The sequence below is a fragment of the Fundulus heteroclitus genome, unplaced genomic scaffold, assembly GCF_011125445.2.
Source record: "Fundulus heteroclitus isolate FHET01 unplaced genomic scaffold, MU-UCD_Fhet_4.1 scaffold_47, whole genome shotgun sequence".
Classification (NCBI taxonomy): Eukaryota; Metazoa; Chordata; class Actinopteri; order Cyprinodontiformes; family Fundulidae; genus Fundulus; species Fundulus heteroclitus.
This window is the reverse complement of record NW_023396890.1, coordinates 2,129,544-2,148,187: the sequence shown is the minus strand read 5'-3', so window position 1 is coordinate 2,148,187 and position 18,644 is coordinate 2,129,544. Positions and strand designations below refer to the sequence as shown.

The window sequence follows — 18,644 nt, the reverse complement described above, 5'->3', positions numbered from 1 at the left end:
AAAATCCCAAAAAAAAAGTTACATAAAATGTGGAAAAGTTTAAGGGCTTTTAACTCGCATGTATATGGCTGAACTGCTCCTTTTTAGTTGTATTAAAGCAATTTGTAATTTATTCCTGGAAATCGACCCACCCACATTAATCTGCATCATAGTGTGTGTGTTCCTACTTTAACGGGCTTGCTGTGTAAAACATCCGCTCAGCCTGTGTCTGTATTCTGGGGATTAAACTGATAAAACATGTTACAGTAGAGCAGCGCTGACCCTGGGCTGTGTGTGAAGGTGCCGGGCGTGAGGGGGGGGGGGCTGACTGACGGGGGCTTCCTCCTAGCAGATGGTCTCTGCTAAAACACAGCCAACGCTCAGCTATGTGCAGGATTGAGGTCAGAATATACGAGTAAATCAGAGCTAATCCACCGCCGCTGCTCTGTGAACATCGCTGTTAGGAGATGGGCCAGATGTGCCGGGCGGCCTCTCACCGTCTCACCAGGACCAGAATCAGAGGCGGCTCAGAAAGCCTCCCAGGTGGTTCTGGTTCCTGGAAGAACCTGGAAACGGACGGGAGGCGGGGGACACCCTGCACAGCTTGTCCAGCTCATATGTGAGGACACACTCATGTCTGAGGGTAATTCAGACAGACCGGTATCTGTAGAGAACCCATGCATACATGAGGAGAACATTCAGCAAAAGCCCAAGCTGGGATTCAAACCCACAACCTCCTGGCTGCAGGGGTACGGCGCAGTATAATACTTGGTAATTGGCCTTATTTGCTGCTGAACCAAAGGTTCCCACAGCCGAGCAGAACGTCAGACAGGAGAACATTTGATCAGCAGGTTTCCCCTCAAGATGCAGTGGTTCAAACTCTTTTCAATCTTTTGACTCGTTGCTTTTTATTCTCATTACATCATTTTTTTAATCTGAACCTGGAGGTTATAAGCAGATGACATGAGGAGTTTTTATCATGACTTTCAGGGTCGGACATTAGGCGAGAACGCTGCTGCCAGGAGTCGCAGACGGAGCTTCATGCCTCCCAGCTTCTTTGAGGAGGACACCGAGGATTTCCCTGATGAGCTGGACACATCCTTCTTCACCAGAGTGAGCAGAGAGCCTTTTATTCAACCACTAAACTGGTTTCTGTCTGTTCAAAATGAGTCTGGAAATCAGGAATCACATAAGCTTAATAAAAGGAGACCACCCTGAGCTAGAAATGTTATATGCTGGAAATGTTTAACCTCAGTTTCATTTTTCTCGCTGCAGCATTTTAAACTTGCACTGATGTAGTTTTCACCTCTTCAGGACGGCTTCCTGGAGGAATTGTCCAGTTACGCCGACGACGTCTTTGAGACGCCGTCAGAGGCCGACCTGAAGCAGCCGGATGAGAGCGCGCTCACAGGAGGCGCTCTGGAGAGGAACAAGCTGGAGAGGACTCACCTCATGCTGTGGGCTGCTCTTCCTAAAAAAAACCCAAAGATCTGGAAGGATTTTCCCTCTGACCCTTCCCTCCTCTGTCTCCATCCAGGCCTTTAGAGCGAGGCTGGAGGAAGGCGAAGGACGGCTCTCTGGTCCAGCCTAAGGTGCGGCTGAAGCAGGAGGTGGTGAGTGCCAGCAGCCACAGGCAGCGAGGACAGAGGATCGCAGTTCCTGTGAAGAAGCTGTTTGCCCGGGAGAAGAGGCCCTACGGGCTGGGCATGGTGGGCCGGCTCACAAACCGCACCTACCGCAAGCGCCTGGACAGCTTCGTCAGGAGGCAGATAGAAGACATGGATGATCACAGGCAGGACGCCGGCGCTGGTTTCTTTAAAGTTTTGCTGTAGTGTCTCACTAAGAGCTCAACGTTTCCCTCTGCAGGCCTTTTTTCACCTACTGGATCACGTTTGTCCATCTGCTGATCACCATCCTGGCCGTCTCCATCTACGGCATTGCTCCCATCGGCTTCACGCAACACGAGACTGTCGACTCTGTGAGTGTGTCGCCCAGTCTGCATGTTTATTATTTCTAATGCACAGATTACATGTTTTTTTTCTAAATGTAATACTTTGCTTTCTTTGAGGTGCTGAGAAATAAGGGAGTTTATGAAAACGTTAAATTTGTGCAGCAACAGAACTTCTGGGTGGGTCCGAGCTCTGTAAGTGTTTAAATCTTTCAATTTATAATAAAAACGGCACAATAAAGGGATTTATTTATCTAAAGTTGGATGAATAGGTGAAATTATCAGAAAGGCCAAAAGTGACAGATTCAGAACCAAAAGTTAAAGTTTATTGCTATATATAAAACAAGTGTTGGAGCAATAAAAGCAGCGGTAGCTAAAAATGAGGAAAAAACACTTAAGAGAACTTATTTAAACTAAAACAAAAGATAAAGCGTTTTACAGATTTTACTGTTGACTGATTTATTTTCATGTGCAAAGTTGAGATGTGTAAAAATGTAACGGTAAAACAGAGGAGGGATGCTGAGGGCGTCAGAACTTGGTGCCAAAGGTTTCTGTGACCCAGAACTGGGCTGTCCGTGCAGAACAGAGCAGAGGACTGCTAGATGTGAGCTCACAATCTGGAGATTTATAGCCTGGTTGTCCACTAGGATGGAGGAAGAACGTAAAGACCAGCAGGCATTTAAAAGCATTCTGTGGTGAGACTTCCTGCAGTCAAAAAAAAAAACAGCATTATTCAGGGAGCTGTTGTAGATTCTGCTTTATTTCGGACCAGCGCTGTTACTCTGCTGTGCACCGTTTGGAGTCGGCGCTCCCATCTCTCCAGACAACTCTGCAGTCTGTAAGGCGGTTCTCCAAGAACATCTTTCTACCTAAAACGACTCTTTGAGCTCCTGCTGCACGGCGTGGATTAAAGGTGCAGCTTTGAAGCAGCTGCAGTCAAACACTCCTTCAGTTAGCTCAGACACTGAGAAAGAACGGGTCAGGCTGAGCTGGTGATGGCGGCTAAAGCCAGGGCTGGTTGGTTATTCATATAAAAGACATCAGACATTCAGCTCTGACACACAGGACCTAAAAACTAAATGCAGCATCATTTCTTCTTCATGCTTCCTCTCCGCTCACCTCTGCGCTCTTTTTGCTGACTCTGTCGTAGTCGTGGCGTGATCTGTGGCGCCGTTGAACCGTCCCTTCACTCGTTCCTTCCCCTGAAGCCCAGATTCTCCACAGGTTGAAGTGTTTTGAGTAAAGATCACATGTTGAGTGAATGAGTGCACACATTTATTCAGCTTTTCTTTCCTGCTTAAAGAATTTCCCCACTTAAACTGCTGAGCATCGCCCCCTGCTGGTCGCCCATGGTACCTAATCTCACTGCTTGCTAGTCCCCTCTGTACATTATTTGGCAGCAAGAGGCCTCTGGTGGGCCACAAAAGAGAAATACTAATTTGCTGTATGTTAAATTGATTATAAATAGTATAAATAAAATTATGAATAGTTGTTTAAGCTCACTGCTCAGCTAGTTATAAAGTCGTTAATTTGTTGCTGGACAGTTTGTATGTTTGCTGCCATATTTGTTCTCTAAAACTGCAGAGTTTTTTTAGCCCCTATCCTTTGTAGTTCTTTTTTTATTGTTCATTGTGATTATTTTATTTTCTAGATTTCAAATACTCAGTAAACCTAACTAAAAGTATCCTAAAGCAGGTGAAAAGTGGTTTATTAAGTTGTGCTGGTGGAGCGCATCACCTGAAGGTTATTTCTGTCTGGTTTTTTTTTACCAAACTGCAACATTTCTGCCACTGTCCTGCAGGAGGCGCTGATCCATCTTGGTGCAAAGTTTTCTCCTTGCATGCGTCAGGATGAAGAGATCCAAAAATTGATTCAGGAGACGAAAGCAATAGAAAGAGAGTCGGGCTGCTGTGTTCGGAACGATCGCTCTGGTTGCCTGCAGACGTTACAGGAGGAGTGTTCGGTCAGTGGAACCAGCCTCTGATCATCTCAGGCACCGTGTTGTTCCTCCACTTTGTCTGCAGTCGTCCATCAGATAGAAGCTGCTGAAGGTGTCTCTGTCTGTCTTTGTGTGCAGAGTACCCTGGCAGTATGGGTGAAGTGGCCTCATCACCCCAGTGCTCCATCTTTAGATGGTAAACCCCGCCACCATGGTTCAGTCTGCCATCAGGACCCCAGGTAACCGGTGGTCTCTGTCCCCTTCACTCACACACTGGAGGGCAGCACGGATGGGAAGATAAAAACTGCATCCCATCTAAAACAGATGCATCATTCCATAACTTTGGTTGCTCCGGAGAATCCGACCTGTGTTAGCACAACGCCAGAGGAACGGCCTCAGCAATAACCTTAGAGTAGCAGCTATTTGTCCCCATTAATCTGGGATAATCTGAATTCCATCGTTAAAAAAGAGTCTCTATTCATGAGTGGAAAACCATTAAGAAGGCCAAACGTATCAACTTTTACATGCAGACGCCCTGTGAACATTAAACAAGTCGGTGCTTTTAAATCCACCTTTATTTATTAGGCAACCAGCATGAGACCAAAGGCCTGAACAGTAAAATAAGATAAAAACAACATGCATTGAAACAAATAATCCACAGATTAACAGCCCAATATTAACGCAATATAGAAAATCTACTAAAAATGACCAAAAACTAACAGCTTACAGGCGGTCGGATGACTAAAGTGGCTTTGGTCTAGTCAAAGTCCAGACCTCACAGGACTGAATGAAAGAATATCTGCAAACTTTAATGAAGTGCAGCTATGTTGCATGCATACATACGTTTGTATGTAGGCGTATATATATATATATATATATATATATATATAAGTATGTATATATAAGTATGTATATATATATATATATATATATATATATATATATATATATATATATATATATATATATATATATATATATAAAGTATGTATATATGTTTATATACATATAGACCACTATATATGTAAATAAGACATCATAGGCCCATTCTTATTTCTTTTTGTATTTTTTTTTGTATCCTTTTTGATCCATTGTATATATGAAGATTCACTGTATATAACTGAATGCACCTTCCCTACTCTGCACCTTCTTGTATGAACCGATGTGGCAAGAGAATTTCTCCATTGTGAGATCAATAAAGACTATCTTATCATATCTTATCTTATGTTCACCGGTGATAAAGTCAGAAAGAAAACATCAGCTGTTAAAACGTGGACCAGACTTTCTTTGTTTTTCTATTTTTACCTGGTTTTGTTTATTAGATGTTGATGTAATTCAGGATCAATGAGGACAGATTTAAACGCCCTCTTAAAAAACACATTTTATCTTAAAGTGTTCAGGGTGTACTAACGTTTTGCTGTGAGCTCTTAGAAATAACGGAGGTGTGATTCTGTAGCATAACCAGACTGTTACAGAGCAGATATCATTTCTGTTGTTTCTGTTGAACGTGCAGAATCTGTCAGGAACCGGCCTCAGTCTCGCCTCATGAGTGGTCAGATGACATCACACAGTGGCCGGTAGGTCCACAAACCTGCAGCACTAAATCACTCATTCAGTTACTAATTGGTCTGAAAGCATCATTTGATGACGACAATCATCAGATATTGGTTTAGATTTCTTAGATGATTTCATCTCCAAATCTTCATGGCTCAGTCTGGTTCTGCTCTGTAGATCTGCACTAAGTATAACTCTGGGAACCACACCAACCTGCCCCACATAGACTGCAGCATCACAGGCCGGCCCTGCTGCATCGGGACCAAAGGCCGGTGAGGATTTCTTAGATTCTTGGATCTTGTTGCGCTGAGCCGCTGACGGTGGAGTGAAGCACCGGTTTTGTGTTGCAGATGTGAAATCACTTCCAGAGAGTACTGTGACTTCATGCACGGATACTTTCACGAGGAGGCGACGCTCTGCTCACAGGTAGGATGGCGTGGCGCTCCACCTGATTCCCTTTTATTGTCAGCAGCAGCAGGAGAATGTGCTGCTGGTGAGGCTTTAAGCTGCAGCAGAAGGAGAATCTGCTGCTGCACCCTGAGCGCCACCTGCTGCTCTCTGCTGGTAAAGACGGTAAACTGAGCAGCGCTGCAGCCGCTGAACGCTGAACGCTGCAGGACGGCAGCGGCTCTCGCAGCCGTTCCTTCTCATGACTCTGATTCTGTCTTCCAGGTTGCCTGTATGGATGATGTGTGTGGCTTGCTCCCCTTCCTCAACCCAGCGATCCCAGATCAGTTCTCCCGGCTGTGGCTGTCTCTCTTTCTTCATGCCGGGTCACTGAACTTTTCTCAGAATCTGTATCTGCAGCAGCATTTTGTGAAAGGAGCCAGAGCCGTGACCGTGTGGCGTCTCTGTGTTTCTGCAGCGTCCTGCATTGCCTGGTGTCTGTGCTCTTCCAGATGACCGTGCTGAGGGACCTGGAGAAGCTGGCCGGCTGGCTCAGGATCTCCATCATCTACATGCTGAGCGGAATCACAGGCAACTTGGCCTCTGCCATCTTCCTTCCCTACAGAGCCGAGGTACAGCCGTCTGCAGACGGCACGCTGGGTCTGCTGCGCCTGCCAAGCATTCATGTTCCTGTTCTAGATTCTGTCACAATAAAAGCACAATGTTTATGTTGGGATTCACGCCACACAACAACACCAAGAAGATTTGTTGTGTTGTACTTTGTGGAACCACTTTTGTTCTAGAGATAGAAATCTTTGCAAAACAACCCAAGTTAAGCCTGATGGATAGAGAACATCCCTGGACTTTGACTAGGCCATTATAACCATCCCATAAAATCTCAGGCTGCATGTTCAGGCTGGTTCTCCTGCTGGAAGGAGAACCTCAACCTCAGTCTCAGGTTCTCCTGCAGCCTCTAACAGGTTCTAGCTCCATCAGCTCTGACCTGCTTCCCACAGCATGATGCTGCCTCCACCGTGCTTCACCATGCAGATGGAGTGTTCATGGGGATGTGCTGCATTTTCTGGTTGTTGTTTTTCAACCAGGCCACAGGTTTCAGTCTAAAACTGATCAGATGACCTTCTTCCACATGTTTGCTGTGTCTCCTACATGGCTAATAAAAACCCCAACCAGGACCTCTCATGGCTTTTTTCTTCCCACTCTTCCATAAAGTAGCGATATTCGGTCAGTTGTTCTGTCAGCAGCTACCTCCACCTGAGTTGTGGGTCTCTGCAGCTCCTCCAGAGCCACCATGATCCTCCTGCTTCTCTGATCAATGCTCTCCTGGTCCAGCCTGTCAGTCCAGGTGGACGTCCATGTCCTGGTAGGTCTGCAGGTGGTCCATCCTCTCTGCAGGTCCACATGATGATCAGAACTCTGGGAGGTTCTGTAGAACCTGACCTGCTGGAAACTGGACCAGAACCTCCTCCCTGACCCGTCTGCTGGGTTTCTGGGTCTCCATGATGCTGGATGTTCTCTGAAGAACCTCTGAGGCCAGAACCAGAACCTCTGCAGTCAGACTCAGACTCTATGACACGCAGCTGGACTCTGGTTCCTGATTGGAGGATATCTGAAGGCAGCTGATGCCTCTGGGTTTTATTTAGGGGTTATCAGAATATAGATGTTTAAACCCAGATTGTGTTAACCATGCTTTGTTTTCTGTCTAGTTCCTAATTTTGTTATTATAGGGTATACATACTTTAGGCTTGTAGCTACAGAGTCTAATCTAATGAAAGCTTTCATGTGTTGGACCTTAATCAGAGTCTGCTTCCTCCTGCAGGTGGGTCCTGCTGGCAGCCAGTTTGGTATCCTGGCCTGTCTGTTCGTGGAGCTCTTCCAGAGCTGGCAGATCCTGGAGCGGCCGTGGCGGGCGTTCCTCAAACTGTCGGCCATCTCTGTCTTCTTCTTTTCCTTCGGCCTGCTTCCGTGGATCGACAACTTCGCCCACATCTGTGGCTTTGTGTCGGGGTTCTTCCTGTCCTTTGCCTTCCTGCCGTACATCAGGTCAGTGAACGCAACACGCGGTTCAGAAGAGCTCAGCAGGGAAATGGTCTGTGTGGAAATAATCTTTCTTTCTAAACACGCAGCTTCGGGCGCTCTGACATGTACCGAAAGCGAGTCCAGATCTGCGGCTTCCTGCTGGTCTTCCTGGGCCTGCTCTCCACCCTGGCCGTTCTCTTCTACGTCTACCCGGTAAAGTGCGAGTGGTGCGAGTACCTGACCTGCGTCCCGGTCACAGACAAGTTCTGTGAGAAGTACGACCTGAACGCTCACCTCTGAACATCAGCACCGGTGCATCGGCACCGCTCCGTCACATCGCTGGAGCTGCAACAAGGAAGCTAAACATGGAGAAGTAAAGGCGTCATTTCAGTGGGACCAGAGGGTTCTGGATGCATCAGAACCAGGAGAGCATGGACTGACTGGAGGAGACAGTGTTGCTTTTATTGGAAACTCGACTAGCGTAGCGCTGGTGCCTTGCAGCAAGAAGGTTCTGTGGCCAGAACGATCATTACAGGCGCTTCCAGAGGAGATGAGGCTTTACTTTTTAACTTTTCTTCTCAATTAAAATCACTTATAGATGCTAAAATAATAAAAGGTGCCTTAATTTTACCTAAACTCTCCCCTTCTCCACAGATTTGTTTTATTTGAGTGCAGGTTGTGAACAGTATTACATAAAGCTGTATTCATTCTAGGTTAGTCTCACATATTTAAAGGAGTGGGAGGAAGTATAGGCTGATTTTGTTCCACTCCTTCTGGGTTATACATCACATAGAGTAAATATTAGTAAACTACATTATACATAAATAAATATTCAGAAATCTGTCATTCTCTCTGCCCTGTTTGGAAGTTCTTAAAAAGCATCAAATAATTGTGTAAAATATGTTTTTGCTGCAGTATTTCGTGGCTGAATTGTGATTTGGTCACAAAGTTTCTCACAGCCTTTTATACTCTTTATCCATTAATGGAATATGTTTTTATTTCCATCCTGTGGTAAATATTCATCCTGTGAATGAAGCGCTAGAGGCTGAATTACTGTGAAAATCTGTTGAAAGTGTGATGTTTAATTAAAGATTGTAGCGTTTTAGCTACTTTACAGCTGAACCAGAGTTAATCTTTTGTTCCTTCCTGAAAGGTGGTGGGACTCTCCATCCATCATGTCTTTGCAGACTGAATACACCAACGGATCCAACATTCTCTCGTGTCCACAGATAAAAAAGAAACTTTAAATAATCATGTCTGCAGCTATAACCCTGTTGCCTCCCTGACGGTTCCTTGATCTTTTCCTATTTTATATAAAAGACCAAAACAAAGCAGCGCCTGACTGTGGAACTGAATGAGAAGGATGAAATTTGAAGCATGATGTGTGCATCTGCATTCAGCCACCGTTAAATAAAATCCAGTTTTAAAGTAACATAACTATATACTCCTCAGGGATCCCAGCAGACATCTGAGGGGGAAAGTTCTGGTCCAGTTTTTAAAGCAGGGTCAGGTTCTAAAACAGGGATCAAGTTCCTTTAGTCGCCTTAGGAGAGGAATTGAACTTTTTGGCCTACATGTGTGGCAGAAACCTAACGCCGCACACAGCACCCCACTGTAGTGGCAGCATCATACTGAGGGGAAGCTTCCGGTGTCAGAGAACCACATTCGGTGGCTTGACAGAATCCCTCAGAACCTCAGCGTTGCTCTGCAGGTCACCATCTTATGTAAATGTCTAAGGCAGATGTTTATTCCCTTCATTGCCTCCAGGAGGCACCATTGGACTATTTCCTGAAACTGGTAAAGAAAAAAGGTGCAACCTGTCTGCTGCTCAAAGTAAAGGAGTTCAGCAACAACGTTGCTCTCTGGGGTTCCTCGTGTATTCATCCAGTGTGCAGAACCCTTACTGGTACCTCTGGTGCTGCCTGCGGCACCTACCTGCAGTTTAGCATGCACACACATGCACATTTCCATTTCCATACATGCACACACAAACCAGATGGCCCTGACGTCCATTAAGGCTTATTGTGAAAATAAAAGAGAACACTAGTGGCAGAGAGAACCTGTGAGACAAACGATGTGATGCTGCTCAGCCTGGAGAACACTGCAGACGGCCATTTAGGTACAAATGCATCAAAACTAGTCGGCGGAGAGGGGGTATTTACCAGGATTAGTGGTAAATAATCTCTTTTTAGTGTAAAATAATCACACATCTCAAGGCTCTATACAACACTAATGTTGATTAAATGTTTAGGATTATGAGCAAATTTCCTTTTCTCTGTTTATGAGAACTTAAATGGGAGAATGTGAAGGTAGTGGACATATTGGAGTAGACGGATCAAGGTGAAATGTCTCTGCTCCTGCTCCAGCCTTCTGCCTCCATCCTCCTCATGTGCCTCCTGTGCTCCTCTATCCTGTCACCTCCTCCTGTCACCTCCTCCTGCCTCTGCCTCCTCCTTCCATCACTCCTCCACCGCACCCCGATGCTGCACCGAGGCTCCTGCAGCAATGCTAATGTCACATGAAGAGGATTTAATAATGAGACGCACTTTGATCGTTATTGTGCTTCTTAATTAAATTCATGGTTGATTTTCAGGGGGAAATTACATTCAGGTTTTTGGGGATGAACAGCAGAGTGAGAAGAAGGGACGGTGCGATGACAGGAGCTGTGTTTACCTGGAAAGGTAACCCTGAAACGGGACCCTGACAGCTGGCCAACAGGTGGCCACTGACAGACCCTCCTCTCTGTACCTGAACCAGCAACTCACTCACGCTCCTCAGGCTCAGCTCTGTCAGGTGAAGGAGAGCGAGCTGGAGGACGGGGGCGGGGGGATGTGTGCACCTGCCTGATGAGCCCTTCCATGACAGAGTAATGTTATAGTACCCCCCCAGTGTGCTCCTATAAACCAGCTGGACTGACACTGACAGACCTCCCTGTCTGTCTGTCTTTATTTAGGTCCACCATGGAAGTCTTCATCATGCCGTCTTCCTGCTGGAGGAACATTGCACCATTTACTTCAATTTAGTAGCATTTCATGTCATAAAACCAACATTATGTAGTGGAAAGGAAATTATTCATGGTTTCCAACATGTTTTCCAAATAAAAATCTAAAAAGTGAACATTTGGTCCAACTGAATCAGTACTTTGTAGAAACATTATTCTTCCCGGTAAAAGCTGCAGGTCTTCGCTGTTTTAGCTCCAGCAGCTTTGAACGTCTAATCACTGAAAATTCTGCCAATTAATATGTGGAAAATACCTGAAGCTTGGTCAGATTACATGGAGAGTGAATGAACGTCCCTTTTCAGGTGTTGCCTAAGTTTCTACATTGGATTTCGGCCTGGACTTTGACTAGGCCATGTTCTAAACCATCCACTGGAACTGTGTCTGTATGTCTAATGTATCAGAGAAATTAGAATCTTTGCAATTAAGTCATCCTTATTGATCACATTTTTTTTACGATATTTGACACAATAAGCAAAGCTTTTTGATTAAAATAGATTTTGATCAGTGATCGACTCAATAAATAGACGTAAAATTTGACATTTCTGGCTCGATTTAGTGGAAACTAGAATATTGTGGCTTTGCTCTCATGCAAAGTCACAATGTTCTATCTAAGGTTCTCTGAAGAACCTCTGAGGCCAGAACCGGAACAAGTAAAGTCCGACTGAGACTGCAGACAGCTGGACCCAGGTCACTTAGCAGGCAACCTCTGAAGGTAGATTTTATTTAGGGGTATCAGCGTAAAGAGGGCTGAAAACAAATGCTAACCACACTTCTCAGATGTCTGAATTTAGATGTCTAAATGTTTAAAACATTTTAAAACCAATTATCCTTTTTCTTCTACTTCATAATTCTGAAGAGCTTTGTGTTGATCTGAACATCATGTAAATTTCTGCTTGTATCATGACAGAAGTTTAAGTTTTATGAGACATCACAACGTCATTCGGTTCCCTTCTAACATCGTTTGTGGGGAAGTTTGAGTCAAACGTTGGGGTTGACGATTATTTTGTGACGTGCAGCATTTCTTTGCAGAAGACTTGCAGGAACAAACCTAAGCCTGAGGGAATGAAGCCGGATCTTACATAGCAAAGTAAAATGGTGAAATTCTCCAGAGGATCCTCCCTCCAAACACACATTTCACTTTCATCTCTGGAGGTAAGGTCTCTACATTACACACACACCTCATTAGCAATGCCTTTTCCCTGGGTGCCCTACTAAAATCTCTCTGATGGAGATTCTCTCTCCCTGCTCCCTGCATCCATCCTGCTGCTACCTTTGCTCCTCCCCTGTTTGGGTTGAGTCTCTTAAGAATCGTTTTCATGGTATTGCTGCTTGATAATCGCACAATAATAGTGACAATAATAAACAAGAATAGTGACGAACATGAAGCCAAACAGCAAACCAGGAACATGGAGTGCTCAAACCTTTCAGGCAAACTTTCAGATGAAAAAATGGTTCCTATGGTGTACCACAAGGAGCACTATTTGGTCCGCTGTTATTCCAATTAGTCTGTAATGGATAACAGCCGTTGTTAAACACAAGGAACAATTTATCCTGAGTCATAGTCAAGGTACAGTAGTCTAAATTAGCATAACCTGTTTTCTTTGGCACACAGAAAATCTTTATAGTGTTTATTCCAGGGCCCGGCAATATTTGGCAGACCCATAACCACTGAGGTCTCTTGCAGTTTTCCTTATCGCTTTTTTGAATGTCTTAATGCGTTATCTTCTTTATTTTGGCACTTGATTTACAAAGCTAAATGTATGCACATACACAGCAATCAGGTCAAACAAATGCAAACAATTTGCATCTATTTTTGCACCAACTTGTCCAAAAACACCGCTCTAAAAAGAAATTAAGAAGAACTTTCCTCACAGTGAGCCAAAGGTCTGAAGAAGATTGCTGCGCTCCTCAAAACCACATCTGAGTAAATCAGGGAGGAATCGGGTTTGGAGCGGCGTTTCCATCCAGATTACAAAAATGTACCAATTTTATGACATATTGTTGCATTAAAACATTTTTAAAACACGATTATATGAAGCTAATTCCACTTCATACACATAAACATTGTAGTCCTTTGGTTTCTTTCGTGGGGGAATGGCTTTCCCACTTCCTTCATAAAAAATATTTCATGCAACTCCAGATCACAGACATCTCTGGACTTTCAGAGTACAGTGCAATATACTCTGGCTCTAATTTGCATAAATCTGCAGAAATATCAGCAGATTATGCTTTAAATTCATAAATAACCGATTCAACTGTTTCAGGGGAAGATGGCTCAGAAATGTAAATCTTCTATTGAACATTTATAGTTATTGTCAAACTGTGGTTTGCACACATTTACCTTCCAAATATATTCATAAAGCTTCCTGTTGGCATCTATGTTTAGAAGTTTTGCTTTTTATGGCATTTTATAGTTTATGGTACGTTAAATTAGTAAAAAATAAAAGGTTATTGTCTCAGAACAGTCCCAATCCTCACAATACCAATAAACGATGCAGTATTTAGACGTGGTAATGAAATACGTTTGAGCTGTAAGGTTACGAGTAATTGTGCACATTTCCAGTAATGCAGACTCGCTGTACCATGGTCTGTGGAATGTGGCTCTCCCACACGGCACGTCTGTTATTGTTCTTAATGAAATGCTTGGTTTGTCCCTCCTTCTTTAACTGGGTTTCATTCAGTTAGTGATGGGTCAACAGGGATGCATAGTTGAGGGAGGGGGGGGGGGGGGGGCACTGTGTTTGGTGTAAGACAAGGAGGACTAATCATTGAACAGGGCATGTCTGGGCTTGACTGAACCTGGGAGCAGCTGCAGGAAGTTTCCTCTCAGTTGTGATGGGTCGCTGTTACTCAGCAGAAGATGTGCAGAAATCTCCATTTATGAGCAATTAGGCGGTTCTGGTCACATATTTACTGAAATAAATCACAGAGTCATTTATTTCTGCTGGGCCTACAGACGGGTTACTTCAGGCCTTCTTAGAACCAGGAGTCAGCATAATCCGCTTCCTGCCCCCAGGCTAGCAAAGCTACCAACCTTGATGCCTCTCTGCAGGCAGCGGACGCATAAGGCCCTTCCTGAAGCTACCAGGTGCTCCAACCCAGGCCTGGCTTCAGGAGGTGCCTCAGTCTTCCTGTTCTGGGCAAAGTTCACCCATCTATGAGCTTGTTTCCCATCAAGGTCCTTGAAATCTGATGAGTTCCTTGCTGCCAGTTTTCAATGGGGGAACAATGTGGGGCAGAAGCCCTCGACCACACGCTAGCTGTGAGGAACAAACGCAGACGCCTCCGCCACGCTGAAGTGACGGCTCTAAGAAAAGGGAAAAAGAGACTTTTTGGAACAAAACTCAGCACCTCTCTATTTTAAATGAGCTTTCCTGACCACAAACCCTAAACCTCAGAAGATAGCAGATGAGCGGGACCTACTGCAGGCATTAACTTACAATCTGCGTCACATTCCTGCATCGCTTTAATGTGAAATGCAAAGTTCTGCAGTGTTTCAACACTTATGCTGATTCACAGCATTGTTTCACTCTTCATGGACCCTTAGGTTTATTAAAAGGTGCAAAGCTTCGTATGGATCTTAATGTCTACTCTATTAACAGCAGCAAAGTCATTCAGTTCTGTTAAAACTGAAACTCTTGATGAAGAATCTCATTTAGAAATTCCTTCAGTCCAAGCTTTCATGTTGTGATGCTTGTTAATCCTTCTTCTGTTATAACATTTAAACTGTCAAAAGGCTTAAACTGTCCTCTTTACAATGACATAGTGTAGCAGCAGATGAGGCGCTTTGTATCGAAGAATTATCAAAGATTTCACAGTTGGCTTAAGCTTCAGCAGGAGCAGATGATTGACTGCAAAGGCTCGTGTTCAATGGTGTGATCACTTGACCCTGAGCAGCAGCAGGAGCCCAAACCCGTCCACATATAAGCCAACGTATGGACACAGGGCCCAGCAGGCGGGTCACTGTCTGGTTCCTATAGGATCATTACCTGCACCGCCTCTGAGTTTCAGCCTTACCTAAAATAAGATGTTTTATTTGGCATTAATCATACTAGGTACATACAAGAGATGGAGGGTTAGCCTGAGCTGCTGCTGCTGGGCGCGCTGCCTGATTGGTTGAACAGTCGTTGAGCATCACACAGGCTCCAGTGGTGCAACCGGTCAGCGTGAGGTACTTATAAGACAGTCACCTGCAGAGCAATGCCGAGGTTGTGAGTTCAAACCTCACCTGGAGCAGAAAGCTTTTAATATGGAGTTAAAATCAGGTGCACAAATCACCAAGATGTTAATGATTCATATAAAAGCTGTTTTTTACCTTTAAAATATCATGGAATGTCTCAAAACCTTTAGACAAATCTATAAAGAGATACACAACGATGCTTTTTGCTAAGAGCGGCCAAAATGTCTTTTACAAGTTTTAAAGCAACTATAACAGTTGTGTGTTTTTTCCTGAAGCCTGACTGATGTATAGATACAACATCATTGTCTGATTAGTGATGTGATGTGAGAACTCAATATTAATTGAAAACAAAGCAGTCCTGATGAATTACTTCAGAATCAGAATCAGAAAAACTTTAATAATCCAAGAGGGAAATTATTTTCATTACACGCTCCAGATATATATATATGCAAACAACATATATATATATATACATATATATATACATATATATATATATATATATATATATTACTATAATATATATATATATATATGTATGTATAATATATATATATATATATATATATATATATATATATTATGTATGTATATATATATATATATATATATGTATGTTATATATATATATATATATATATCTATATCTATATATCTATATATATATATATATATACTATCTATGTATACTTGCTTACATTCTCACGCACTGGACCAAAATGTAACCTGCACAACCATGCTGGGTTGTGAGTCCAAGTCTTGAGGAAGTTAATGTTTGTTAATGCATGAATCTATCAGAGAAAAAGCTTTGGAAGTGATTTTTTCCTAAAAACATGGCAGGCAGAGGCTCTGTGCTGAAAGATCTAACAGTGATTTCAGAGATGACTGAAACTGTTGGCCACAGCAGGTGAAGATCTAGAGTCCCAGCTTTCTGCTTGTAAGCAGCTTCACTAACATCAGCATCTAGAATGCAGACTGGCTGCTAAGGCTAACAGGCTCCAGTGGCGCAACCGGTCAGCGCGCGGGTACTTATAAGACAGTCACCTGCAGAGCAATGCCGAGGTTGTGAGTTCAAGCCTCACCTGGAGCAGAAGGCTTTTAATATGGAGTTAAAATCAGGTGCACAAAACACTGAGATTAATATAAAAACTGGGTTTAATTTGCAAACCTTTATATCACAATTGAAAACCATTAGGAATATTTAAAAACTTAAAACTATAAAATTTTACATCAGACACAATAAAAAAAATAAAGAAGTAATTCCTAAGACCATCAATCTAGCTTTAAAATCTCTCAGGGAGATCAAGCTGTCAGGCTGCAAGACATTCTGCAGAGAGCTCCGTGTTGGGGGGGGGCAAAAGCCTTTTTTTCCAAGTTCTGTGCGAACAGAGAACAAGAACCGCTCATTGGAACATAAATAGTATCGCTTGGTGTTCTCGTTTCACACAACAGATAGGAAGAAGACCTAGAATTGCCTGAAATATAAAAATTTACCAAGGATGGAGCCTGCAGGTAGTCAAAGAAGGCCATCCAAGCCGAGATTATAACTCGCAATGACGGGTCAAACTGTTTGTTATAAATCTAAAGACAGAACGCTTAACTGTGTCTTTGTGTGGGAAAAGGTCACTTTTTTACATTAAAAGAAAACTATTGTTTCAGTCTCAACTGTTTCAATAGTGGGAGCACATGTGCTTTAAAAGTGAGGGAGTCATCCGTTAACATACCCAGGTATTTATAGGAACTGGTGTTTCTGTACCCGTCCATCCAAAGCAACCACATTAGGAATCATACAGTCTAACTTTAGAGGGGCTAAAAATCATGAGCATTGTCTTAGAACCATGCAGAACAAGCTTCAGCTGGAGTAAGTTATCCTGAAAGACGTTAAAAGCAGTTTGTAAGTACTTCAAGAGAGGATCCAAAGCAATAATTGACTGCGTCATCAGCGTAGAGATGAACATTTGTGTCATCCACTTTATGACCCAGGTTATTTATAGATAATAGTAAATAATAGTGGATCTAAAGTAGAACCCTAACAAAGAGCAGACCATAATGATCTAAGGGAGTCTGAGAACCACACAACTACTTGCTCTGAGAGTCCTGAATTTAAAAGCTTAACCTTTAAAATATCATGGTCAACTTTGTCCAAAGCTTTAGACAAATCTATAAAGAGATACACGGCGCTGATTTTTGCCAAGAGCGGCCAAAATGTCTTTTACAACTTTTAAAGCAACTATAACAGTGCTGTGTTTTTTCCTGAAGCCTGACTGATGTATAGATACAACATCATTGTCTGATTAGTGAGATGTGAAAACTCAATATTAATTGAAAACAAAGCAGTCCTGATGAATTACTTACTAACATTTCAGGCACTGGACCTAAAGGGCGTGTTTGTAGCAGCTGAAATGGTGATTTGTATTGAAGATCAAAGATTGACAGGTCAGCTGCAGCAAGTGAATCAAAGCAAAGGTGCAAATCCAGGCCTTCAACAGGATGCAATGGTGCCGTCATTCAGGACATGATGTTTGTAAGACTGTAACCTGCAGAACGATGCTGAGGTTGTGAGTCCAAGTTTTGAGGAAATTAATGTTTGTTAATGCATAAATCTATCAGAGAAAAAGCTTGGAAGTGAATTTTTCCTGAAATGTAGCTAAAAACATGGCAGCGGAGGCTCTGTGCTGAAAGCTAACAGTGATTTCAGAGCTGACTGAACTGTTGGCCACAGCAGGTGAAGATCTAGAGTCCCAGCTTTCTGCTTGTAAGCAGCTTCACTAACATCAGCATCTAGGATGCAGACTGGCTGCTAAGGCTAACAGGCTCCAGTGGCGCAACCGGTCAGCGCGCGGTACTTATAAGACAGTCACCTGCAGAGCAATGCTGAGGTTGTGAGTTCAAGCCTCACCTGGAGCAGAAGGCTTTTTAAAGGTTTAATAAAGAGTAGTTGGTTTACGCTGGTTAAAAAAACAGCCATCTTTGATCTCAGCTGAATTTAAGGCTCAATTCAAATCTCTTTAATTATGGCTCCTGCTCCTTGACCTTTGCTGTGGGGAGCGGCCATTTTAGGCGTCCAGATGTTCCCTTTCCTCTGCGGTGGAACAGCAGGGTGACGCATGGCTGAGAATAACCTCCAGCAGCATCAAGAGACGTCCCTTAACCTCAAGATTCAGGTTTAGCACAAACATTTTTACTCCATCTTAGGAGGAAGGTTTTCCTGAAAGGACGTGTGAAAACTGCCCAGCGAGGAAGGGAGATAAATTGTTGTGTCTGCCTTTATAGAAAAGGACCTTTGAAAGTTTGTGTTGCCTTTAAAAGCGCCAGCAGGAAGTGGGAGAGAGGAGACAGAAAGATGAGCTGAAAAAGAGAAAAGGAGAGGGAGGAGGAAGGTTTGCTCTGTTTTCCCTCCTCTGCTCTGTCCTTTCCCTCCTTTTTCATCCGTTTCAGAGTGTGTGCGCTCGCGGCACACTTGAGTGTCTCGCTGATTGCCTCGCACGCATCACGTCTTCCAGGAGGGCTTTTAAACATGGAGGATTATCAGGCAGCCTTTAACAGTCGTCTCTCTTTGCTCTCGCTTTCTGCCAAGCAGCTGAAACACAAATCGTCTGTTTCATCTCAATCAGTATGA

The 18,644-nt window shown here is 43.5% G+C and overlaps 1 protein-coding gene and 3 non-coding genes across 11 annotated transcripts in view; all 4 read left to right on the top strand.

Annotated features, from left to right (window-relative positions):
* Window positions 1-8,917, top strand: part of rhbdf1b (rhomboid 5 homolog 1b (Drosophila)) — a 28,836-nt gene extending 19,919 nt beyond the window's left edge. For all 8 annotated transcript variants that reach the window (XM_036132079.1, XM_036132078.1, XM_036132082.1 and 5 more), the window contains 14 exons: window positions 970-1,092; window positions 1,294-1,436; window positions 1,517-1,771; window positions 1,846-1,957; window positions 2,048-2,122; window positions 3,729-3,890; window positions 4,005-4,105; window positions 5,380-5,443; window positions 5,598-5,692; window positions 5,771-5,846; window positions 6,093-6,193; window positions 6,286-6,439; window positions 7,645-7,868; window positions 7,952-8,917. In XM_036132079.1, coding sequence (XP_035987972.1) covers window positions 970-1,092; window positions 1,294-1,436; window positions 1,517-1,771; window positions 1,846-1,957; window positions 2,048-2,122; window positions 3,729-3,890; window positions 4,005-4,105; window positions 5,380-5,443; window positions 5,598-5,692; window positions 5,771-5,846; window positions 6,093-6,193; window positions 6,286-6,439; window positions 7,645-7,868; window positions 7,952-8,144 — 1,878 coding nt within the window. In that variant the 3' untranslated portion in view covers window positions 8,145-8,917. The remainder of the gene's footprint in view (window positions 1-969; window positions 1,093-1,293; window positions 1,437-1,516; window positions 1,772-1,845; window positions 1,958-2,047; window positions 2,123-3,728; window positions 3,891-4,004; window positions 4,106-5,379; window positions 5,444-5,597; window positions 5,693-5,770; window positions 5,847-6,092; window positions 6,194-6,285; window positions 6,440-7,644; window positions 7,869-7,951) is intronic.
* Window positions 8,918-14,987: 6,070 nt separating this feature from the next.
* trnai-uau lies at window positions 14,988-15,081 on the top strand. Its single transcript has 2 exons — window positions 14,988-15,025; window positions 15,046-15,081. It is a non-coding gene; the product is annotated as a tRNA-Ile (tRNA).
* Window positions 15,082-16,020: 939 nt separating this feature from the next.
* trnai-uau lies at window positions 16,021-16,115 on the top strand. Its single transcript has 2 exons — window positions 16,021-16,059; window positions 16,080-16,115. It is a non-coding gene; the product is annotated as a tRNA-Ile (tRNA).
* A 1,723-nt stretch (window positions 16,116-17,838) lies between these two features.
* trnai-uau lies at window positions 17,839-17,932 on the top strand. The gene is made up of 2 exons: window positions 17,839-17,876; window positions 17,897-17,932. It is a non-coding gene; the product is annotated as a tRNA-Ile (tRNA).
* Window positions 17,933-18,644: the final 712 nt, after the last annotated feature.